The sequence below is a fragment of the Megascapheus bottae genome, chromosome 1, assembly GCF_031878675.1.
Source record: "Megascapheus bottae isolate mThoBot1 chromosome 1, mThoBot2.hap1, whole genome shotgun sequence".
In the NCBI taxonomy this organism is placed as follows: domain Eukaryota; kingdom Metazoa; phylum Chordata; class Mammalia; order Rodentia; family Geomyidae; genus Megascapheus; species Megascapheus bottae.
In genome coordinates, this window is record NC_143509.1 from 57,338,695 (window position 1) to 57,365,336 (window position 26,642).

Genomic DNA, 26,642 nt, shown 5'->3' on the forward strand with positions numbered 1-26,642 from the left:
ACACAGGTAACTTTTCTTCTTGGCTACTGGTATCCTCAAAAGATCCATAAATGGGCTGAGAGTGTGGCATAGTGGTAGAGTGCTCGCCTTGTAAGCATGAAGCCCTGGGTTTGATTCCTCCATACCACATATGTGAAGTATACACAGGTGCTGCTCCTTCTCTCAGCGGTACTATGGGGTGAGGCACTCAGCCTCGGTGTCCATCAACCATAGTCCCTTACAACCAAACCGATGGGAAAGTGGTCTCCTGGGGTTACAAACCTGTCCCAATGGCTGGGAGGCAAACAGATGAGTAATTCCGTTTTTCACACTCTTGTAACACAAAGGAAACAGATCTCTTGACATTATTTGCACCGTCAACATGGATAATATTCTTACACTTCAATGATCCACCTCCAGTAATTATATAATCCTTCTTGCCCTGTCGACCTGGGAAACACAAACAAATCGATTTTTAAAGTTAGATGGTTAACATCTAGGACTTTCGCAGCAGAGGATTACAATAGCTCAACATCTAGATCTTCTCAGTAGATGATTGGATCCAGAAGATGTGGTATTTACAGACAATGGAATTCTATGCTGCTGTCAGAAAGAATGCTATTGCCCCATTTGTTAGGAAATGGAAAGACTTAGAAAAAAATCATATTAAGTGAAGTAAGCCAGACCCAAAGGAACATAGGCTCAATGGTTTCCCTCATTTGTCATAATTAATACAAACCTAGGACTCTCCTAACAGAGGATTACAATAGTGCAAAACCTAGGTACATAAGGTCATATAGAATGAGGCTAAGTGAAAGGATCTCCAGGATTTGGAAACTAGAGTTTTATCTTGTGTGATTGTTCTTAATATACTATGTTATTTCTCTTTTCTCTCTCCCCCACCCCTCTCTCTCTCTGCCAGGCCTGGGCTTGAGCTCAGGGCCTGAGCACTGTCCTTGGACTTTCTCAAGGCTAGAACTCTACCATTTGAGCCTCAGCACAACTTCTGGCTTTTTTCTATGTATGTGGTACCAAGGAGTCGAACCTGGGTCATTGTGCATGCTAGGCAAGCACTCTACCACTAAGCCAAACTTCCAGCCCCCTCTTCTCTTTTTTTGCCCTTTGGTTAATCTCATATTGTTACTGTTTTTGACTTTGGCACCTGGTATATTATATATATATATGTTTATCTGTTTATTTGAAATAGGAAAGGGAAGGGGAAAAAGAAGATGATTGGAGCGGATGGGGTAGGAAAATGGGGACAAAAACATGAGAAGGGGTATCAATGTGTGAGAAGTAATGCACCTACTACCTGGCAAATGTAACTGAAACCCCTCTATACGTTACCCTGACAATAAAAATAAAATAAAATGAAAAGGAAAAAAAGTAGATGGTTAGCCTACTCTTTGTTTAAAAGAACTGTTGTAGCAAGGAAGCATTTTTGGAATGAGAAACTCCTAAAATCCTATCATGGTAACATGTTGTGACAAAATTTCTCTTTCTAATTGTATGGTTTTGTGTAATTGGAAAACTTAAATAAAATGCATGATTTTAAGACTATTCTTCCCCAACCCAAGATTCTCCTTGGTCTATCCATGGCTTCCCACAGTTTTCCTTTTTTTTTTTTAATGGGTATATTACTTTTTTTATTGTAATGTATAGAGGGGTTACAGTTATATTCACCAGATAGTAGGCACATTACTTCTCACACATTGATACCCTTCTCATGTTTTTATCCCCATTCCCCTCCCCAACCCCTCTTCCCACAGTTTTCTACTTACAATTTAGGTCCAAATACTAATATTTTGTCTTACCTAGGCGAGAGCATTCCATTTCCACACTCTGACCTGCACTTTCTAAGATGACTTTGGAGACCCCTGTGTGAGAAAATCAAGATGGTAACAACCACAAGGAGAAATCTGCAGAATATTTGGATCCAAAAGATTGTCTTACTGTCATCAAAGTAGTCCTGTATTGAATCTTATGGGTTAAAAAAGAAAACTTTATAAAATCATTTGCCAATTACAATTGACTCCCAAATTGATAGAAAGCCATTAATTAATACGAACAAGTTGAAGTGATTAAATGCAGTTTGGCTATAGAAACTGCTCTACCAGGTGAATTACTACGCTAGTCTAAATCACACAAATGAAATGCCTCTTTTGTTGTGGAAACAGACCAGATACCCTACAATAGATGAGTGGATCAAAAAAAATGTGGTACCTATACACAATGGAATTTTACACAGCCATTAGAAAGAATAATATCATGTCATTTGCAGGAAAATAGTTGTCTCTAAAACAAATGTTAAGTAAGGCAAACCATGCTCAGAGACACAAAAGGTGCATGTTTTCTCTCATATGTAGAAACTAGATCTAAAATACACTAGGACATAATAAATTATAGGGTTCTAGGCATTCACACACAGTGAGACCAGAGGATACTCTTTTTTTGTTTTGTTTTGTTTTGTCACTTGTGGGGCTTGAACTCTGGGGCCTGAGCGTTGTCCCTGAGCTCTTCAGCTGAAAGCTGCACCATAGCCCCACTTCCTGTTTTCTAGTGATCGGAGTTAAGCGTCTTTTGGTCTTTAGTGCCTGGGCTGGCTTTGAGATCCTCAGATCTCAGCTTCCTGAGTAGCTAGGATTACAGGTGTGAGCCACTTGCAACCAGCTCCCAAAGAAGGATACTCTTAAAGGAGGAACAAAAACGCACAACATCTACATGCATATGGGCATATAAAATAATGTTTATCAAAATGCAATCCAAGAAATGGAAACAAGATTTTTTCTTCGTTGCTAATTTTCTTCTTGTTTTGTTTGTTCATTTATCTGTCTTTGGGTGGGTCACGGAGGATACAAAAGAAAAACGACTATGAACTATATAACTTGTAGGTGGGGGTGGAAGGAAAAAACTGGTGAAGGGAAGAGATGGCATTATCCAAAACAATATACTTTTTTATCTGACATATAACTGTAACCCCTCTACATCACCTTTATAATAACAGTAAAAAAAAAGTTTTTTTTTAGAGAAATACCTCCTTTGTGATCAAATGTATTTGATGTTGAATTTACTATCACATCTACCTCTTCTTTGGTGATGTCTCCAAAGGCCACCTGGAAGAGGATGGGGCCAATTTTCATCTCATACATTCCTGTATTAGGGCTGGAAACAACCCCATACAAATCTGCCAAGAACAAAATAAAAAGTAAAATTTGTTAGGAAACTGAGGCACTAGTGTAAAGAAAGATGAGAAACCAATCCCAACAGACCGGTTAAACTTTCACGGAAGACTGAAGAAGGCTGCAAGATAACCTGCGGAGAGTGAGGAGACAGGGCGCATGGCAGGGGTAAAGGGTGCTGGGTGAAGGTGGCTGGAGGGCACAAAAAGTTTGGAGGAGGGGAGAAGGAGGATGGCACCCAAATACTAGGGACTGAGCCTACCTCTCTCCCACAAAAATAAAAGAGAGTTGGGGAGGGGCGTCCCAGGAGCTAACTCCCCTAAGAATTTGACAACTACAAAACTAGGAAAGAACAGAGAACTATACAAACTGGAAAAGAAAAACCAAAAGAAGTTCAAGACCAACGCACTCACAGACAGCGGCTAGGACTGGAGGGGAGACACACAGACCAGGAAGGAGCCTTCAACAACGGGAACAGACCACAGCTAGACTCGGATCAGTGAGTAGCCCACCGGGATTCTCCCACCCCTTTGGAAGAGCAGTGCTACAGAACCTAACCCAGACCACTCTCACCCCTGCCCAAGAAAGAACAGCAAACACTGGGGAGACAAGGAGCCCAGAGTCCTCCCCCACCCCCACAGTTCCCTTTCCCTAGCCACTGAGATTGGAGACTGACAGATGGGTGCCAAGACCCTGCATCCCTATAGCACTGACTATCGTGTGTGTGTGTGTGTGTGTGTGTGTGTGTGTGTGTGTGTGTACCCCCTCCCCCACAGCAAAGGCCTCACACTCTGACCCAGAATCCGGGGTGAACTCCACCCTGCTGCAGAATACCCCAAAGCACACACTTAATTGGGCCCTGCTGCTGGACACTGGGTGGGCAAGCCAGCAACAGTGGTGTTATCTAGCTGAATCTCAGGTATTCACACTGTGTGCCACTACTGGGAAACAGTGGGCACGCCTCCTGCTAGAAACTAGCTGTACAACCCTCCTGACTTTGGAAATACCAAAAGTGCACATCCACACCTGGATCCCGCACCCAGAGACCAGCTAGCAAGCCAGTAACAGAAGTACTATATCTGGCTGAGAGCCATGCACACATATGCAGATAACCAGAGAAAACCACCAGCTCAAGACCAAGTAAAGACCGCCACCTATTGGCCCACCAACAGACCAAACTAATAGCAATAATTGGCAAGACCCAATGGGGAAGACATAAAGACAAATCACAACATTTATAAACAAACAATCAAGATCTCACTCAAACTCCAAAAGGAAACAAAAGTTGAAGAGATGGGAGACAGGACGCTATTTAAAAAGATGAGACCAGACCTGACCAATGAAATAAAAAGAGAATTCCAAAAACAATTCCAGGAATATAAACAGGAAATTGCCAAGGAACTTCTTGATGTTAAAAGAGAAATTGAGAAAAAACTAGACAAAGTTTACACTTCTTTATTTGAAAAGAACACCTTCATATCATACATAGAAATATTGTAAACCACAGTAGAAACTATAGGTAATAGAATAACTGAGATAGAAAATAGAGCATCAGAAACAGAAGATTAAAGTTTGGGGGAATTTGTAAGGAAACTGAAAGACTTGGAAAAAATCATATTAAGTGAAATAAGCCAGTCCCAGAGAAACATAGGCTCCATGATTTCCCTCATTTGTAACAATTAGTGTATATTTGGGATTCTCCTAACAGAGGACCACAATAGCTCAAAAGCTATGTACATATGTCCATATAGGATGAGGCTAAACTAAATGCATTCCAGGATATGGAAACAGGAGGTTTTTCTTTGTGATTGTTGTTTTTAATGTGCTATGTGAAACTATTTCTTTTTTTCTTTTCCTCTTAAGGTTTATCTCATGTTGTTACTATATTTTACTTTGGTACCTGTATATTGTATATACATTTATCTGTGTATTTGAAAATGGGAAAGTAAGGGCAAAACAAGATGATTGGGAGGGGGTGGGGAAGGGAAAATGGGAAAAAAATATGGAAAGGGATAACAATGTTCAAGAAGTTAATGTAACCACTACCTGATGAATGTAACTACAACCCCTCTGTACATCACCCCAACAATTAAATAAAAATTAAAATTAAAAAAATCTTGCTTTCTGCACACAGTATTTTTAACATTATTGACTTGCAATTGTTTTTTATTTCTGTAAGTATTTAACTTTTTATTTTATTATCAGTTCCTAACACTGACTTTTTTTTTCCTCTGCTGGTAGAAATAGAACCCAGAGCCTTATGCCTACTAAGCAAGTACTTTAACACTGAGCTAAACCCCAACCCTATGGTGTCTTGTTACTGTATCTGACTTTGGTACCTGTTATATTGTATATACATTTATTTGTTTATCTGAAATAGAAAAAGGAAGGAGAAAAACAAGATGATTGGGAGGGGGTACAGGGAGGAAAAGTGAGAGAAAAACACAGAAAGGGGTATCAATGTTCAAGAAGTAATATAACCACTACCTGATGCATGTAACGGTAACCCCTCTATATATCTCACCCTGACAATAAAATACAATTTAAAAAAGTTTGAGGAAGGGCTTTGCAAGTTTGTGGTTTCTGGCTGAAGTAATTTGCAAAGGCTTGGTTTCATTTCCTGTTATTGATGTACAATATTAATTGTACAAAGGAGTGCCACCATGTTGTTTCACACACATATATGTTGTGTTTTAATTGGACTAACCCTCTTTATTGCTCTCTCTCTTTCTCCATACTCTGTTAACAACTCTCAGTGGATTTCCTTATGACACCTTCATAATAGACATAATGTTATGACCTAAAGCCACCTGTACACCCATGTTTACTGCTGCACTGGGCACAAAAGCCAAGCCATGGAAGCAGCCTAGATGCTCTACAACTTATAAGTGTGGTATATATACACAATGGAGAATTATTCAACCCTAATTAAGAATAAATTTAGCCACTGTCAGAAAAATGAAACTAGCCATCATCATGTTAAGTGAAGTTAATTAAGTTCAGAAGTATAAAGATGACACATTTTCTCTCATATGCAGAATTTAGACCTAAAAGATCTACATATAGACATACCTGTAGTTATACACATAAACATGCACACAGATACACATATAGAACGTGTATGTAAGTGTGGCACTTATAAGGAACAAAGGCAGAGAAGAAAAGTGAATCAAGGGTGAATAATGTTGAAATACATTGCATCTATAATAAAGTTCAACTTGTACAGCTAATATATGAAAATAAAAATGTGACGAGGGCCGGGAGTTTGGCCTAGTGGTTAAAGTGCTTGCCTAGCATGCATGAAGACCCGGGTTCGATTCCTTGGTACCACATACATAGAAAAAAGCCGGAAGTGGTGCTGAGGCTCAAGTGGTAGAGCTCTAGCCTTGAGAAAGTCCAAGGACAGTGCTCAGGCCCTGAGCTCAAGCCCAGGACTGGCAAAAAAAAAAAATGTGACGAAATAAAACCAGGGAAAGGAGTGTGGCCTAATGTACTTGACTACCATGCATTCCTAGATACCACATACACAGAAAAAGTCAGAAGCGGTGCTGTGGCTCAAATGATAGAGCACTAGCCTTGAGAAAGACCAAGGACAGTGCCCAGGCCCTGAGTTCAAGTCCCAGGACTGGCAAAAACATAAATAAATAAATAAATAAATAGTGAATAAAACCACTGCCTGGGAATCTATAGTTATCTCAATATAATTTTCAATTTTACAAAGCACTAGAATTGGGGTAAGGGTAGCTCATTGTTGGAGCAGGTGCTTTTCATGAAGAAGGCTCTGGACTCAAACCCCACCACTAAAACAGTAACAAAAGAATCATTAGATAAAAAGACCTGAGGCATGCAGAATACATGTGTGTGTTTTAAACATTCATATATTTATCCCCACTTTTTTTCTCTCTCCATTTCACTCAAGGACATCCCTGATAATGGATGAATGAGGCAACACCACCAGCAGCTTGAACTTTCACAGATCCCTAGCTCTGTTGCCACACGGCCTGGAAATAAGCTCTCCAAGCCAGAGAGTAGATGGCCATCTTAGTAATTCTACACATGAATGGCGATAAGTGTTGAGTCCCCCCATCACTGCACATGTGTGAATGAGGCCCTAAGCAGAGCCAAGTCTTCCACAACTGAAATAATCTTAGGACTCTGCCTACTTAGAAAGTGAGGACATTGCAGAATGAACTTAAATTTCTGCCTGCTAAGCAAATAAGAACACTATCATTTGCAATCCAAGTCGTACTAGGTAGTATGAAAATGTTCAGCATATATTTGCATATACATAAGTATATGTATATGCATAAGTATACATATGCATAGTATATAGACACATATGTATATACATATAATATACATATGTATGCATATATATGTTCAAGATTGCTTGCCACATACAGAGCCAGGAAAAATGACTGAACATTTTTTTCATTAACAGTGACTTATGAGGTTGGTGCAAACACACCTGAATGAATATAAATTACTTTGAATGAATGAAAAGACAGGAGCTCTTTAAAGAGAAATAGGAACTAAACAAATGGACACAAAAGCACATTTTAGAGCTTAAAAAAGTGCCATCTGAAATTAAAAACAAATTCCCTGAGTGAGTGCAATAGCATAATGGACAGAGAAAAGACTCAGTGAACTTGAAGGCAGGTATGTACACCTTATTCAGCCTGAAGAATAGAGAGAAAAAAGATTGAGAGGAGTAAGAACAGCCCTCAGATGCTTATCTGTATATGTAATAATGGAAAAGTCCCAATTTGATAAAAAGACATATCTCTTTTTAATTCAAGAAGGTTTGGTAAAGCCAGGCGTGGTTAGATAAGCCTGTAGTACCAGCTATTTGAGACACTGAAGTAGAGAGATTGCTTTCAGTTCCTGAACTCAAGGAAGGCAACTCCACATTAAAACAAAACAAAACAAAACAAAACAAAAACCACAAAAAGAATGCCTCAGAATCAATTCAAAACCCACAGCTTCAATATGACACAAGAGACGCATTTTATCTCTCCACTTGCATATTTTGGATATACAAGTCATACTATCACTTGCTACTTAAAAACCCATTGTATTGATAATATAATTTGGCCCATCTTCTCTTTTGCCCTAGCTCACTTAATCATGTCAAATATCTTACCTGTTTGAATTTATAGGACATTAGTATTTTGTCACTCAATTTTTCAGAAAAATAATCATGATCATCCTTTACTTGTCACTGAAGAGTTACTTAGCAACTAGAAAACATTTGTCAATAGAAAAAACTATACTGAACCTTGTGTATTTTCAACCATGGGAACTTCGTCACTAGAAAGTCCATTGTTCCGTCTGGAAAATTCATCAGAAAATCCCTGCAATGCAAACACAGTTTTCACTATTACATGCTTGGGTTCATCAAGGAATTCGTTCTTCATATTTAGAGGTACACTATTATTTTTTTTAAATCCAGTATCTTAATAGGCTTTTTTTGTGGTACTGGATTTAAACATCTGAGTTTTAAATTTCATTTTTCTCTAGTGTTATTATAAAGGCAGTATATATAGTTTTGTTAGTTAGGTAGTAAGTACATTTCTTTTTTGGACCATGTTATCCTTTCCTTCATTCTGTCCAAGTTTTTCCAACTTCTTAACTATATTACATTGATAATGAATCTATGACTTTCTTTTTTGTTTGTTTTTTTAACCTCGCAGTGACACTGCAAAATCATTATTCTTTTTTTTTGCTTAAAGAAAGCTTTATTTACTAAATACATCCTAAAAAAATGTATTCTAAATGGAGCAAGATCTAAAAAGTGTTTCCATTACAAAGCAGCTATAGATAACTAATCTACGAGCACAAAAAATCATCATTCTTTTCCCTCCTTAGAAACAAGCAGTAGGAATTCTGTTAGGAAAAGATAAGTAATATCTGGATACACATATAGTGATGAGGTAGGGTACGGAGACACTTCTAAGTGAAGGTATCAGATTCACAGGCCCCCAAGGCACAGGCAGATCAAGTACACAAGTACCAGTGGACTGACTTAAGGCTGGAAAGCTTGTGAGGCCCGCTAATCAGCCGCAGCAAATTCTTCAAAGCAAGAATCCTTGTCCAGTGCACTAGACATTCTGAAGTCTTCAGTCACATTGGTTTTGTACATCTGGAGTTTTATGTAATTTGTTTTTCAATTTTTAAATACTAGCCAGTAATTCAAATGTTTTAAAAAATATACCTTGAACAAAGCACATCTAGAGTTTGTCAAGGCCATGGGGTATCATTTTGTATCCTCTGCTACAATCTCCATTTAAAAACACTTCAGTAAGTTTCCCTCCGTCTTTAAAACATTGTAAAAGTGTGTGACAATCACGTATGAAGAACCAATAACATTTCCAGTGCTATAAAGGGTGTCTGTAGAACTAATCCTTTTTAGAGTACTTACCCACTACTTGGGGTGTTGAGGAAAAAAGATAAAGGTTGAGGTTCCCCAGACAAGATCTGAAGGCTCAGTTCCTTGTCACAGTGTTCATACCCAGGCCATGCAAAACTGCTCAACACCTCACATCTTTAGTCAAGGGTGCTTCCCAAGGTGGTTTGTAGGAGGGAAAGCAGTACTACATGCTGTGCTCTATCACTCACAGCACCTCATAAAATTTCAGAGAGAGATTGTTTGACACTTTGTATAGAACTAACTGAAATTACACAGGCAGAGTAAATGGGTCACATTCTTTTTTATAAATTAATTTTTATTGTCTTTTATTGTTGGGATAATGTATAGAGGAGTTATAGTTACATTTGTCAGGTAGTGGGTACATTACTTTGACCACATTCTTTATTAGGGTGGTTTGGCAGCCTAATTAGAATGGAACTTGCTTCCAAATAATTTATAGTGTCTTGATCTAGTGAAAAGGATGCAATGACCTAAAAATTCAGATGGTCCAATAACCAATCCACAGTCATCTTTTGCTTCCTGACTTTCATTGGTTTGTCAAGTTCTGGAATTTTTCATCTACCCTTCTAGAGGATAAAGACAGGAAGAACATGCATAAAGGCTTTCATAATTCAGATTCTTCTATGATCTGAGAGGCCTTCACCTAAGATTCACATTGAGTAAATAGGAACTGGCTGACAAACTATGAGTAGATTTGGTTCTTATGTTTGTAGTCCCAACTCTATGACCCAAATGAGATATATATATTTTTACCAATACTCATATTGCATTTCCAGAAAAAAGAACAGAAATAATTATTTATGGCCAATCCTAATCTTTTACTATTGGTTTTTCAACCGGTGTGCTTTCGGTATTATGCATTGACATACCTAGATCCACATGTAAGTAAATTATATTGTTTAAAATAGTCTTAAGGGCTTTTTGTTCATTCTAATTCAAACAAACTGACTATCTGAACACTGACATAACAATCGATCAAATGAAAGGAATGATTGCTATATTTATTTTAGATATGATATAATACTATAATTATGTCATTTTGTTGAAATGTTTTGTTTGAAACACATTTCTAGATGTAGAGGGAAATATAGCTCAAATAGTTTGATTCCAGTTACTACAATTTTATTTGATTAAAAGCTGAAGTGAAATAAAGTACTATCTCTAGGCATAAATTTTGTATAGTTAGGATTCACTTCAAAATATGAGAGAAGAAGAACGAAGAGGGTTAGCTTTCAAACAAATTGTTTCATGATAGATACAAGGAACCTATAAGATTGTTTAATCTATCTTTATATTTAAAAAAATTTCTTAACTAAAGTCAATACATAATCAAGTAAAAAATATCAATAAGTTTTCTTGAAACTTGTCATTTTAAAACAGGTCAATTACTCTCTCAATTCCTATATGTCAAATACATGAAGGAAATATCCTTTAGCTCAAGAAGAAATTTGAGAACATTAAGTCCCAAACAGAAGTTACCAAACTAATAAAAAAAATTAAAGAAGACTATACCTGAATATTTTCATGATCTGTTGGATGCAACAGAAATTGAACCTCCTGTAAGGTTTTCAGTTGATTATTGATACAAAATTTCCATACTTCTGAAATTATAAAATTAGGAAATATAGTTTTAGGAATCCCCAAATTTCCTGTTCCTATTGCTGGAAATCCAATGGTTTGTAAAGACAACTTCTCAGTGATCTCCAAACACTCTCTGATTATGTCTCTCATGATCTGAAAAACACAAACATGGCCTTACACATCTTGCCTAGAAATGGGAGTTGGACCCAAAGGAATTACAATTCAGCAACTTTGGCTGTGACCTCTGTCACATTATTTTGCTCTCAACAATCGTTAACACAAAGAATGTTATACACAGGAAAAGAGAAAGGGAAAATAAGTTCCAAATGAACACCACCATGATGATTGAAGAAAAGCACTGAGTAAACAGTCAGCTCTTCATGGCCCTCTATTGTCAGGCCTCACCTCCATTTTCTCACTAAATAGGATTATCTTCAATAACCGCACACACACCCTGCCCCACTGAATAGTTATCAAACTCTACAGTGATTTATATTATTAACTAGTCCCCTAAAGAAGTCAGTCACAGCTGAAATTATTTCCGTAATTATGTGATGCTGTAATAGACAAAATGTAAGGCAGACCCTACATTATTTCGAGTCCCAAAGCTAGCTCAATTCCTGCAGAATTTCAAACTGAATCCTACCAGAAGTGAATCCATGCTGTTTCTTCTCCACTTGGGAGCCACCACATGAAGCACACAGCGACAGTCCAGATCACCACCACTAGTTTGGAGAATGGTGCCCACGCTGACAGCCACCCCTTGTCCAGCAGTCTTCAATTCCTCCTGGAGCTTTGGCCCAGCCTTTTCCAAGAATGCTTGAGAAAGGGGTCCTCTACCAAGTACAAGATCCTTGGAAATGGAGTTGACAATGACTTGGGTCTTAAAGACAAGATCAGAAATTGTTTTAAGTTCTCAGAGAAGGCATTCGGCAACCATAACTTTATGTGAGTCCCTGGGCTTAGCACAATAAGGAAAAAGTAAGATGATTAAGGTTTTTAGAGACCGAAGTAACAATTCAAGATAAAGGGTAATTAGATGCTTATTTAAGTGACTCTCCAGGACAAAAGAGGGCTGTCAAACATAAATGACACAGGATAACTTAACAGGTCTTGAAAAAGACCCCTCCGTGGCTGACAAATATGGCATGGGCTAATATAGGATCTGCGAAATGGGAATGGTTGCATGAGACAGAGGGCAAGGGGAAACAGCCTGCATTTACTTGTGGTGGACTATGAGCCGGGGAAAGTTGGTTGACTTGATGAAGAGCTTCTGCTCGCCAGGGGCAGAAGGAATAGGGCACAGCATTCATGGCAGCAGTGAAAGTCAGGGAAGGGACTTGGGAATGAAAAGAATGGAGAGATCTTTTTTCAGAGGAAGCGTCAATGTTCCTTAACAGAACTCATTCCCATTCCAGACTCTTGTTCACTAGAACATTTTGCTTATTTATTTTTACAAAATGAGAAACCAAATTATAGTCAATAATGTTAAATAGCGCACGTTAAGAAACTGAATAAATCCCATTCTTTGCTTTACTTGATTGTTAGCTGTGGAAATTGTGCTACTTCCTTCACTCCAAATTTCATTCTCTACTCTGTGATCTGAGAGGAATATACTCCTACAATTCACCTCAGAGCATTGAGTGAGAAAATTCATGTCAAGTACTTAGGGTGACATCTGACATGAAGTGACCCTCACTTGGTGCTGGCTGTGACTTTTTTGTTTATTAGCTTACTGTAGCTAGAGATCAATCAAATGAATCTCCCAATCCCTCTTTCTCTCTCTTTCTTTCTTTTCTTTCTTTCCTTTCTTTCTTTCTTTCTTTCTTTCTTTCTTTCTTTCTTTCTTTCTTTCTCTTTCTTTCTTTTTCTCTTTCTTTCTTTCTTTTTCTCTTTCTTTCTTTTTCTCTTTCTTTCTTTCTTTCTTTCTTTCTTTCTTTCTTTCTTTCTTTCTTTCTTTCTTTCTTTCTTTCTCTGTCTCTCTCTGACCCCCTTTCCCTCTTTCTCTCCCTTCCTCTCTCCTCTCTCTCTGTCTCTCTCTGCCACCCTCTTTCCCTCCCTCCCTCCCTCTCTCTCTCATTCTCTCTCTCTCTCTCTGTCTCTCTCTCTGTCTCTCTCTGTCTCTCTCTCTCTCTCTCTCTCTCTCTCTCTCTCTCTCTCTCTCTCTCTCTCTCTCTCTCTCTCTCTCTCTCTCCCCAAAAAAGATATACTAGTCAGGTGCAGTGACTCATGCCTGTAATCCTAGCTACTGAGGAGATATGAGGATTGTGGTTCAAAGCCAAGACCAACACTAAAATGTCCGTGAGACTCTTATCTCCAATTAATCACCAGAAAATCGCAAGTGGCACCGTGGCTCAAGGGATAGGGTGGTAGCCTTGAGCTGAAGAGCCAGGGACAACACCCAGGTCCAAAGTTCAAGTCCTATGACAAACAACAACAACAACAAAAATATACAAATGGCCAAAGGCATATGTAAAGATATTTGACAACATTGGTATGATATGACTTTCCACTCACTAAAAGGACTTTGATAAGAAAGTCAAATAGGGGCCGGGAGTTTGGCCTAGTGGTTAGTTAAAGTGCTTGCCTAGCATGCACAAAGACCCGGGTTCGATTCCTTGGTACCACATACATACAAAAAAGCCGGAAGTGGTGCTGAGGCTCAAGTGGTAGAGCTCTAGCCTTGAGAAAGTCCAAGGACAGTGCTCAGGCCCTGAGCTCAAGCCCAGGACTGGCAAAAAAAAAAAAGAAAGACAAATAATAATCATGGTTGCCAAAGGTCAGAAATTGAATCTCTTAACCTTGCTGACAGGAATGTAAAGTGATAGTTACTTTGTGACATTGCCCACTAATTCTTCAGGTCAATTCTGAAATTAGGATATGGCCCAGCTATGTCGTTTCTATGTATATGCTCAAGAGAATATAAAACAATCATTTTGTAAATAAATATTCACAGAAACAGCTCTCCTGAAATTCAAAGAAACAATGCAAGTGTTTATCAGCTGACGAATGGGTAAACAATATAGATATATATGTATATATACATACACATATATACATATGCATAGCCATACAATGAAGTATTATTCAGCTATAAAAGTTAGAACATTGATGAACCCTAAAAATATTCCTCTCTGGGCATAGCTCTAATGGGGAAGTGCCTGTCTCACGTACACGAGGACCTGTATTCAAACCTAATACAGTACTATCAAAAAGAAAAAAAATACTCCCCAGTAAAACAAACCAGTGGGCCAGATGCCAGTTGCTCATGCCATAAACCTCGTTACCTGGAGGTGAAGACCCGAGAATCACAGTTCAAAAGCCAGTCCAGGCAGGAAAGTTCACGAGACACTCCTCTCCAATTAACCACCAGGAAACTAGAAGTGGGGCTATGGCTCAAAGTGGTAAAGCACTAACTAACCTTGAGCAAAAAAGCTCAGGGACAGCAAGCCCTGAGTTCAAGCCCCATACTGACAAAAGAAGTAATAGAAAACTGCAAAGAGTATGATTTCATTGTATTTCCTGAGTAAGTGAATCTATACTAAAGTAGAGTAATGAATGCCTAGGAGGGTAGAGAGGTGGAGTGGGGCGGCAGATGAAATGGGAGTTGCTGCTACAGAGCACAAGGATTCTTAGTGATGTAAATGTTCTCTGATGGTCTGTCACATTCCATTGGTCACTCCTTTGGATGCATTCCTAGAGATACTCTTTCTTGTAAGCAGTCTAAAGCAAAACACTAATTAAATCTACTTGATTTCATTTCATATCATGTAAACCATATCCAGTTGTGTGTGTGTGTGTGTGTGTGTGTGTGTGTTTTGCCAGTCCTGAGGCTTGAACTCAGGGCCTGAGCACTGTCCTTGGGCTTTCTCAAGGCTAGCATTCTACTACTTGAGTACCACTTCTGGCTTTTTTCCCCCCGTCTATGTGGTACCCAGGAATCAAATATAAGTCTTTGAGCGAGATAGGCAAGCACTCTACCACTAGGCCACCTCCCTGACTCCAACTGTGTACTTTTTAAAGGTAACGAGGACATATGACATTCGAGCTTGATTAAAAATTTCACTGTGTTGGGATGCCAGTATGCTTTATCAGTCTTATCTTCCTCTGACTCTCCAGGGGAGAACCACAGATTCAGTGGCATCATAGCATCTTGGTAGTGTTATATAAGTAATAAGACTCACCTTAGCCTCCTGCACACATCTTTTTACCAATAGCATCCTCAGGCCTCCTGGAGCTACCAGACATGGAGGCTTCTGCGCTCTCTGTACAGTTGGGAGTGCCGCTGTGAAACCAAGGTGGGAGGCTCTATCAGGCAAGAATTCTGAGTTGGGCAGGGAATCAGTGTCAGTCAGGGAATCAGTCTCAGCCTGGCAAGCTGTCCTAGGTTGTGTGTCTTTAAGTATATTTTTCATAGCTTCTACAAAGGTCTCAGCAGTCTTTTCAGACAGGTCCACAAGGTAAATCTCTTTCAAGGAGCCATCTGCCTGCTTCTGTTGACAGTAGTCCTTGATGGCTAAAACAATGGTCTGTACACTCTGGTATAGAGGAAAGATCCCAGAGCTGATAGCTGGAATGGCTATGGATCGGCACTTGTGTCGCTCAGCTAAACGAAGGCTGGTTACCACAGCTTGCTTTAACAGGAGTGCACGCTTCCGCCCATCATCTTTCCACTGAGGCCCTACTGCATGGATCACATGATGGCAAGGAAGCTTCCCCGCTTTTGAGATGGTGGCACTGCCAGGTAGGATCTTGCCCTTTGTCTTCACTATCTGCTCACAGTCTTCTTGAAGCTCAGGGCCAGCTGCTCTGAAAAGAGCAGCTGCAAGCCCACCAATAGGCCTGAGAGTCTCATTTGCAGCATTCACCACCACATCCACGGGGAACTGAGTCAAGTCACCTTTCTGTGCAATCAGCATGACACCAGGACTCAGCTTCCTCTTAAAGAGGCACTTCTGTAACTCTCCACTACCCACCTCCTTCTTTCCTTTGTTCTCTTGGAGTTCAATGAAACAGCCAAACAGTCGTCTGACCTCACTTCTGAAAAACCATGCTTTATCCTGGAAGAATTGCCTGGCTCCTGGCTTATCAATTTGAAAGGTTTTAACACAGATTAAATTCTGAACTTTCTCAATGATGTCTGTGCCTTCCAGGACTTCACTCTTGGTACCAATTAGCAAAATGCCATTTTGTCTGTTGGCAGGCTTGAAAGTTACCTGCACATTGGTCTTCTTTGGCCAGAATTCTTTCTTGTTTGCCCTGAAATAGTCTAAAAGCAAAGATGGGTGGACTTCAATGAATCTCTCTATTCTCATATGTTTTTCTAAGAAGTCAAGAAGCAAGCTATAGATTTCATTGACTTCTCTCACACAGCCTGCAACAATCACCTCAGCTGGAGAGCCTGCAGTTAATTCAGTGATTACCACCATCTTTGTGTGGGAATTGTGTTTCTTTTGCAGATCAGTAATTTTCTTTTTCCAATTATCATCATTAAGAATTTCCTTGTCCTCAATTTCAATGCTTTTATAATTTAAGCCATTGAGCATTTGTTCCTCAGCTTGTGCCTGATCTTGAGCAGAACAGCTGGTCAAGTCAACAGTTGTATCCTTTAGTTCATATACTGCAAGGATTTTCTGGTCTATAAAAAGAAACTTAGACAATTCTTTACAGTCTACCTGCTGCAAAAAGTAGGAGACCGCAGAAGAAATTTGAAGCGTTTTCTGTACAATGGCAAACATCATTGCCAAGACTTCACTCTTCACTTTATCCACATTTGCACGAGGCCCTTTGATGCACAGGCAGTGAGCGGATTCATTGTAAGAAAGTTCCATCTCTGGACACTCCATGAATAGATGACTGAGAATACCACTGTGGTGCAAAAGAAAATACTTTGTTGGAGAAATGGCCACTTTTTCCTCCAGACTCTCCTGTTCCTTTCTAATTTTTTGCATAGTGATTTCTATTAACGCCTTAGTTTTCAAGTTAACGTCTTGGACATCTTCTGATTTTCCTGCTAAAATGATCATCTCCTCAGTTGTATCAAACTCAATCAAAATCCTGTCATCTTCTATGTCTTGTCTGATGGAGTCCCATACTCCTGGCTCCACTTGATGTGAGATAACTTCATATTTAGACCTGATGCCAGAGAGTGCTGTGGATGCATCTTTCTGCCAGGTCTTGATGTTTGATCTTTTCTGACTGGCCAGTGTGGCTGCAGGTCTGACGGTAACTGTACTGTTGAGTTGGGACCATGTTAGCTCACAGTGATGACGTCTCATTTCATCATTTATCCCCTGAATCAGATGCCCTTCTTTCTGAAAAAACTTCCATAACTGAGGCTCCAGTGTCTCTTTGAATGGTGCTGGGAACTTGATCAGAGGCTTTTCTTTACCATACAAGGCTGTGCCCAAACAGCTATAGTAGGGAAATACTGATATTGGCATCTTATTGAAGTTATGTTTCTTGGCCATGATGGTTTCTAACACTTTTAAGGAAAAGGAATAAGAATAATGTTATCTCAATGTGACACATTTCACATAAACACAAATTAAGACAAAATTTTTAATTTCTAGAAGAAAATAAACCCTAATGTTTTTAGAATATTGATGTGAAAATTTAAGGCAGCAGTATCCCAAAGATGTCCAATTATAAATTGGTATGTACTAACAGTGACAGACAGGCCTTATTTAATGCAACAAGAACTTTCTACCCAAGCTCAGTCTATGTTGATAAATATTAATTAACCAGCATTATTTTCTTGTCCACATATGAGGGATACATTCCTACCATATCAAGTAATGGATATGAACTTGTTTACAAACATGAGGTTGATATTTGTTCAATCTACTATATTGTTCCTCAAAGGTCAGCTCATCTAAGTAGCATGTTATTTGTTCTATTCCATACAGTCACAGAATTTTAACCTTCACAGGTGACTTAGATTCTATTACTCACCTTAGAGAGGAACAATAACAACGATTTATAGCTTATCATGTCAGACACTTTTGCATGTGCGTGTCAGTCCTGGGGCTTGAACTCAAGGCCTGGATGCTGTCCTTGAGCTTTTGTACTCAAGGCTAGTCCTCTACCACTTGAGCCACACACTTCTAACATTTTTTTCGTGGTTAGTTGGAGATAAGACTCTCACAGACTTTTCTGCCGGGACTGGCTTTGAACCTTGATCCTCCAATCTCAGCCTCTTGAACAGCTAGGATTACAGGCATGAGCCTTCAGCACCCAGCCATCAGATATTTTTAAAGTGTTTTATGTAGATCCTTGCAACATCCCTTTGAGGGAGAGACATTATTACTATCATCCCTATTTTAAAATAATAAGACTGAGGCTGGGAAAAGTTAGGTAACTTAGGTAAACATCTGAATTAATATCCAGCATCTGTAAGTCCCAAAGCCTCTGATCTTTCATTCTTACCAACCAAAATCATTTTCAGTCATTTGAGAGCCCAGCCCAGAGACTATAATTCAGAAACTCATATCTCCTTCTGCTCATGACACATTTCCCTCCTAGCCATTGTACAAAGACAGTCTCCCTCTCTCTCTCTTTCTCTCTCTCTCCCATCTCTCTTCCTCTATTTTTCTCTCTCTCCTATCTCTTCATCTTCCCCCCCCTCCTTCATCTCTCTGTTTCTCTGTCTTGCTATCCCCAATCTGTTCTTATTAGCCTCCCAGACCTTCCCGATTTTTGTGGAGTTGATAAGCAAGTTAAAAAAAAATCCCTAAATTCCAGTAATAACTTGGATTTTAACTGCATCTATGGTGGAAAGATGTTAAAATATATTTTCATCCTATTTGTTTTGTGACCAAGGACTCCTGCCAGGCTTGACAGAAAGATGAAGGCCTCTAAAGCCCAAAAATATAAGCCAGAGGGGCCAGGAGCATGGCCTAGTGGTAGAGTGCTTACCTAGCATGCACAAAAACCCAGGTTCGATTTCTTGGTACTACATACATAGAAAAAGCCGGAAGTGGTGCTGTGGCTCAAGTGAGCTCTAGCCTTGAGAAAGCCCAAGGACAGTGTTCAGGCCTTGATTTCAAGCCATAAGACTGGCAATACACACACACACACACACACACACACACACACACACACACACACACACACACACATATATATTCAGAAATCCTACCATAGTCCCATACAGGCTCTATACCAGTGTTCATGGGCACTAGCAGGTACTGAGCTCTGCATTATGCCAGGCACTCTGCAAGTTGACTTCATAAAATCATCACAACAGTCCTCTCAGCAAATTACTACTGTCATACCTATTTTACCTCAAGTAACTTGTCAAAGATCACAAAGCCAGTAAGCATCAGAGCCAGGATTTGAACTCAGGCGTGTCTGCTGTGACAACCATCTAAGATGTCACCTTAATATGCTTTATAATCTCCATCCTGAGCTCACTTGAAACCATCCCTATTAATTCCTGAGTGATGACACTTACAGAAAAGATGGAAATTGTATTATGCTAATATGCCTTTACCTAGACTTGGCTTAAATTAATTTGAGAATTTCTATGGACGGATAAACACAGATTATCTTTCTAAAATATAACACATCAAAAGTTCCAAGAATGATTTGTTTTGTCACTTATAGGTGGAGGTGCATGAGGTGGAAGTTAAAAACTTGGAACTGATTTTCTAAAGTTTTAATCACTGCCCTCATGAAGTATCATATCCCAAGTGAACATAGAGTTAAAATTTTAAACAAGTAAAATGTGTGAGAATGTAACTAACTGCTAGGACCTGTTTAAATGGCCTAGATCATTCCAAATACCACAGGCTATGAAATACTACCTTTTCTGTCACAGAATTCAACCAGAGCCGAACTCTCATCCGGAAAACATTCAACACTGACAACTCTTCCTCCACCATTAAAAGGATTTTCAAAGTAAAGTTGTAACTGGTAGTCATCCACTCCAGGGGGCAGGTTTTCAACCCTGATTGTGTTTGTCATTTCCAGAAGTCTTGGAGAAATCTGAAGTCTTTTAATGGAATAGTGCCTGGCACAATCATTAACAAATTTGATGGCAACTACAAAAGAAAAAATTAGAATATTATTATTTCATCTCTAAAGTACATAGAAGATAATGGCCTGAATAGTAATCGAGTTAAAAGGAAGAAGCAAGCACTCCAGTTTAAGACAGGATTTTTGCTACCTACTTGAGACTATGAATGCATAAAACCTTGTCTCTGAATGATGCATTTTTGAACATGTCACATCATGACTGCACTGAACTGGGTTTCTCTAGTCAAAGTCCTTATCAACCTACAATGGCGTCTTCTCATTTCACTCCTCTCTCTCCAGTCCTTCACTGGTGCCCTGGCTGCAGATCAAAGCTCACACTCCTTAACCAGCTTATAGTGATCTTAGCCATTTCCAAGCAGCTCTTCCCTGCAATTTATTTTCCATTGCCACAAAAATTAGCCATTGTTTGAAAAAAATAAACAAAACCTTTGTTTTCCTTTGCCATTGCATATACAATTTTCTGTGTCATAAATACCCTTCTCCAATTTTATTATTGTTTTTGCTTTCTTTTTTTGTTCTGTGTTAAGGAGCAAACTAGTACATACCCCACCACCACCAAGCTAAAATGGCAACCCTATGTAATTTTTTTTTTAATATTTATTTGTTGCCAATCCTGGGCTTGCGCTCAGGGCCTGAGCACTGTCCTTGGACTTTCTCAAGGCTAGAGCTCTACCACTTGAGCCTCAGCAACACTTCTGGCTTTTTTTTTCTATGTATGTGGTACTGAGGAATTGAACCAGGGTCTTCGTGCATGCCAGGCAAGCACTCTACCACTAGGCCAAACTCTCGGCCCTGTAATTTATTTTTTAAAATTATTTTGGTCACGATCATCCTCCATGAATCAGCCTACCTTTTCTCAATTAGTAAGAACTGCCTGGGGAGCCACAATATGCTAAGCACTGTGATACCATCTGGGGACACAGATGTGAATATAATACAGCTTTGTCAGGTCTGTCATTTAGGAGAGAAGGGGCCTTGAAAGAAGATATATTGTCTTCTGGGGGAATCAAATAAGGGGAAAAAAATCATACCTTAGTCTTGAATCTGAGTTTTTCACAGGGATGGAGATAGAGACATGTCAGTCAGAGGTTTCAGCAGTAGCATAAAACAGCTTACTCAGTGTAGTGCAGGCAGAATCAAATGGTATGACTGCAATATAGACTTGACAAGCACAACGCGGATGCCATGTTTGTATCTCCTCTCTTCCCATTTCCCATAGCTTCTCCATTCGCATCTTGGTTATCTACTTCCATGGGAGCTTCCTACCTGCTCCCAGACTGTGAATTCCTCCAGAACACACGTGGAGTACCTAGCAGATGCTATAATATAGATCTACACTGTCTCCCAGAGGCCCATGTATTAAACCCTTTGGCCTTAGTTTGGTGCTCTAGGAGGAAGAAGAACCCTAAGTGGTGAGGCCTAGTGGGAGGTTTTCTGGTCCCTGGGTGGGAGAAACACACACACACACACACACACACTCAAAGGTAAAAATAAGAAAACAGAAGAACTGCAAATGAAATGTCCCTTGAGCTCACTTTTATGCTGTGGAAAAGCAACGACAGCCACATCGAAGTCTCGGATGACTTCCATCTGAAAGTGATCACTGGACAGCCCACTTATGTTCTCCACTAGTAAGGTCAGCAGCATGTCAGTCACATTTGCCTTAAGATTTGCAAGAGCCACCAAACAGGAAACGTTTTCACATCTTCTTGGGATGTCTTCCTGTTTCTCTGGTGTACTGCTGAGAGCAAGTTTTGTATCCAGCTCTTCTGACACATCTGATTTGGGGGAAACAGAAGTTCTATTATATGGATCTGCCATAGTCTTAGCACAGTTACTTATCCTAACATATGAATATTTTCTTTTTCAGGTGCTATTTGAAAGCTTTCCTTGCTTTTTTCTTTGATGAGTTAAAAAATATAATGTAAGAGACGGAAAGAAGTGGTGGCATACTCACAGGTAAATGCCTTACCTCCTCCACCAAACAGAGATGTAGGCTCTAAGGACACATTTGGCAACAAGAAGCCTACTCCGACAGCCAAAAGAGAAGGAAACAATACGAAACCAGCATGTTGGACCCCTGCTGGACAGCATCAGCCACACTGCTGGCAAGCCACCTCGGGGCTCCTGCTACCCCAAGAAAAACGGTGAACCCCAACCAAACTCACCCGGACACCGTCGAGCTGCTCCTGCCATCGCCGGGTCCTACCCTGTGGGCATGAGGCTGCATCCACTGAGGCCACAGGACTTGCCACAGCAACAGCCAGCCCTTTGCCACCACAGCCCTTTCCATGCCCTCCTGGGCCACAAGTGGCTCTGTCCCAGACCCCAACCACCCAGTGCGCCAGACCCAGGCAGGCCTCCTTCTTCTACAGTGACCCCCCAGGACATTATCTGTACCACCTCACCAGCTCCCACAAAGTGGTAGAGTGCTCACCTAGCATGCACAATGCCCTAGTTTCAATTCCTTGGTATCACATACTCAGAAAAAGCCAGAAGTGGTGCTCAAGTGGCAGAGCACTAGCCTTGAGCGAAAGAGTGCAAGGATAGTGTCCAGGCCCTGAGTTTAAGCCCCAGGACTGGAAAAAAAAAGAGTAAGAGAAATGCAAATCAAAACAACTTTGAGATTCTACCTCACTCCAGTTTGAATGGCCATTAGCAAGAATCTAATAACAACAGATGCTGGCAGGGATGTGGTCAGGAGGGATCGCTACCACTACACAGTTAGTGGGAGTGCAAACTTGTTCAGCCACTCTGGAAAGCAGTGTCATGGTTCCTCAAAAGAGTAAGCATAGAGCTGTCCTATGACCCAGCAATCTCACTCCTGGGCATTTACACAAATGTACAGAAACAAGGGCATACTAAACCTACCAGCACAACCATGTTCATTGTAACATTATTTACCATAGCTAAAATAGGGAACCAACCCAGATGCCCCTCAGTAGATGAATGGATCATCTGGAAGTACAGCTGTGGCTCAAGTAGCAAGTGGTAGAGCTCTGCCTTAAGCACAAAAGCTCCCAGGCCTGAGTTCAAGTCCCAGGACCAGTATATGTGTGTTTGTGTGTGTGTGTCTGTGTGTTTTCAGCTTAATTAAATTACATTCTTTTCTGCCTTATCCCTCTGAGAGGCCCACCTTGTCTTTCATAGCACTCCATTACAATGACAGAACTAAACTGTTCAAAAGCAAGACCCAGGCTTTTTCTCCCTTGTGTTGCTGGCCCATGGTGGATAGCTGAGACTCAGTAAGTGATCACTGAATAGAAGAACTATTGCACCCTGATGGAATGCAAGGACATGTGATGATGTGCTTACATTGACTACAGAGTAAGGAGAAACAACATAACAGCATTGAATGAAACAGGTATAACCATATAGAATAGGTACAGAGCTAGGGATGAAGCTGTATGCATTCAATCCCTGACTACCACCCTTTAACTTTGGGCAAGGAGCTTAATTTTTAAATAAGAGCACCGGATTAAGTAACAGAGCTTTCTGTTTTTCCTCTAATACTGGGGTTGAACTCAGAGCCTCACACTTGGTAAACTGACATTCTACCATTTGAGTTACACTCCAGCCCCATTTTTTGCAGGCTATTTTGAAGGTAGAGTCAAGTGATTTTTTTTTTGCCCAGTCTGGCTTTGAACTTCAGTCCTACAGATCTCAGCCTCCTCAATAGGTATCAGCTATCAGGTCCAGGTCCAAAAATCATTTTATAACATGACTCTTAGAAGCTTCAACATAAAAGAAGCAGGTCAAGAGTTTGAAAAACAGATCAAGGGGCTTGGCTGGTATAGAAAGGCCTCAGAGAACTGGAGGTATCTGTGAGGGTAATGAAAGGTGCATAGAATCAGGCACAGAAAAGAAATGTAAAGGGTATTGTGAGCAATAATCACCAGACAATTTAGAAAAAGGCAACGTGACTGATATATGTCCGTAAAGGACTACTCTGGGGCAGATATATGAATAACTAGTTTAGAAAAACAGGTAAGACTCAGAATGTGCTCTAAACTTCACCTTGCAGGTGATGATAGAGGTGAGAAAGGGTTTCTGTGAATGGATGATGAAATATTTTTTTTAAAGTATAGAGTTCAGAAATGGAGACCAAGCTATGAGTTCCCTCCATGATAGATTTGTAAGTAACAGGAGTGATTAGCAATGAAAGAAGGATGGATGATAAAGACTTTTTAAAAACTAGTAGACCAATGTTTATAAAATTTGAGAGGAGAGATCCTTTATTTCCCATAAGGTTAGGAGAAAACTGGCTGAGAACTTTAAAAGGAAATGCAAACATAATAAATCCTAAAGAAAACTGGTTTGAGGCCAGGAGTTTGGCCTAGTGATAGAGTGCTTGCCTAGCATGCATGAAGACCACATACATAGAAAAATAAAAAGCTGAAAGTGGTGCTGTGGCTCAAGTGGTAGAGCACTAGCCTTGAGGGAAACCCAAGGACAATGCTCAGGCCCTGAGTTCAAGCCTTAGGACTGGCAAAAAAGAAAAAAAGAAAACTGGTTTGGTGAATGAAAGGATACAAATGGCTTTAGTAGATTGGCTCTGAATTCTCGATTAGGAACATCCAACAGAGAAATGAAATCTCAAAAGAATTCCAGACTGGAGATATGAATGAAGAAGTTCCAGAATTTTCCCAACCCAAGTAACCAGTATTTCTCTGCCCTTGTCCTTGATTTTTCTCCAAGACATTCCAGATACTGGTTTCCAATGTTCTGTCCAGCTCAACTAATCATGACCTGGCATAAGACACTGGCTTTAATCACAGACCAGATATTAGTCATGTGCAATGTGCCAGGCTCTAGGCTATTAACTCCTGTAAACTTACTAGTTTTAACTTTCTGCGTAAGTTTCAGGTACACCTATCACATGCCCATTCATAGCGCAATAGCCTCTGCTTCTTGAGCTTTGAGATTTAGGATTTGTTAGGCAAATCTCCTCTGAACTAAAAAGGCCTACTCATTTTAAGTCATTTCAAGAGTTCTAGCCTAGAGTCACTGTCAGCATTCAGTGTACAGCAATAATTGACAATAAAATTGTTAAAAGCACAAGAAACATCTTGATGGAAGTTTAGATTTTATCCTGTTTTAACTTATTGCAAATTTGTTTAATCCCTAGGCTTATTCTTAGAGAGCACTTGCTATGTAACTCCTCTCTGCCAATAAACCTTTCATGGGATATGTTTAGACTTACTTTGAATGTCTTTCCCTAAGATTTGGGTACATATATCCCTATTTCACTCTTGTTTAGTTCGTTCAGCGTGGTTCATCATTTCCTACCCTGTGTAACAATATGCATAGCCATGAAAACTAGTAGTTTCTTTATAAGTGTCAGGCCAATGTCCAGCCACATTTTAAGTAACAGAATCTAGGACAGCTATTTAACTCCTGGCTGATTCTGACATCAGGTGAGGTAAGAAGAGTGGCTGCCTTTGGTATCACTGCATCCACTTTTGCTATTCACCATTATGGTTCATCTTGCTATGGTTGCATAGAACATCTGTGCATATCAAGTGTTCACAAAGCTGTGCTAACTGATGCAGTCACACATGGCATCCACGGATAGACTTCTCCTGTCCTTTCTTTTTTCTGTTTTTCTTGTTTTTTTTTTTTTTCTTCTAGTCCTGAGGCTTGAACTCAGGGCCTGGGCACCATCCCTGAGCTTCCTTTGCTCAAAGCTAGCACTCCACCACTTGAACCAATGCCACCTTCTGCTTTGGATGAGTGGTTCATTGGAACTAAAAGTTTTACAGATTTTTCTTGTCTTTCCTACCCATTCTGGAAGATCCTTAGATCTCAGCCTTCTGAGTAGCCAGCATAATAGCCATGAGACACCAGAACCTGGCTCTGTTTTTGTTTCTTACTGGATACCTGAGCACAGATGGGCTCAACCATTCAGCTTTTTGCTACTCCCCAGCGATTTCTTTCCCTCTTCTCAATTACAGACATATCCTAGGCCTCAAAGAACTATCCCCATCTGTGTGACCTGAGCCTAAGGAACCGCTCAGTGTCTGCTCTCTGAGAAGCTGACACAGGATGTGAGGATGCCCAGCGCCACACTGAGTAGACCCTGTGATGTGATCCCCAGGTGACTTCTATAAGGCCGCAAAACTGCTTAGCGAATGGCAGAGCTGCTTCAACTGAAGTTTTACCTAGTTCTTTAACATCTTCATTCACCCTGGATTCCTGAAATCAAAACAATAAAGTAGCATTAATCTACTAGTAGTCGTTACTTTACATTAAAAAAAAAATCTCTAAGACCAGGATGGAGTTGTACGGTAAATAGAAGTGATCATGGAATACTCTAGCAATGATGCTTTTGAGTACTCCTGAGGCCACATGTCACAGAGTAGCCATTGGTCATTGGTAAAAATGAGATGCAACGTAATTCCTAATTCCCGCTAAGTGTTCAGTGTATATGCTAA

General features: G+C 40.0%; 1 protein-coding gene across 1 annotated transcript in view; it reads right to left on the bottom strand.

Moving 5' to 3' along the window:
* LOC150069240 (protein mono-ADP-ribosyltransferase PARP14-like) overlaps nt 1–26,642 on the bottom strand; it is a 38,533-nt gene that overhangs the window by 7,477 nt on the left and 4,414 nt on the right. The window contains exons 3-12 of the mRNA XM_090345408.1: nt 26,370–26,403; nt 21,744–21,986; nt 19,977–20,213; nt 15,354–17,653; nt 11,816–12,052; nt 11,101–11,322; nt 8,437–8,512; nt 3,014–3,163; nt 1,794–1,856; nt 262–429 (exon numbers count right to left, since the gene is read on the bottom strand). Of these exons, the coding sequence (XP_090201534.1) occupies nt 262–429; nt 1,794–1,856; nt 3,014–3,163; nt 8,437–8,512; nt 11,101–11,322; nt 11,816–12,052; nt 15,354–17,653; nt 19,977–20,213; nt 21,744–21,986; nt 26,370–26,403 (3,730 nt within the window). The remainder of the gene's footprint in view (nt 1–261; nt 430–1,793; nt 1,857–3,013; nt 3,164–8,436; nt 8,513–11,100; nt 11,323–11,815; nt 12,053–15,353; nt 17,654–19,976; nt 20,214–21,743; nt 21,987–26,369; nt 26,404–26,642) is intronic.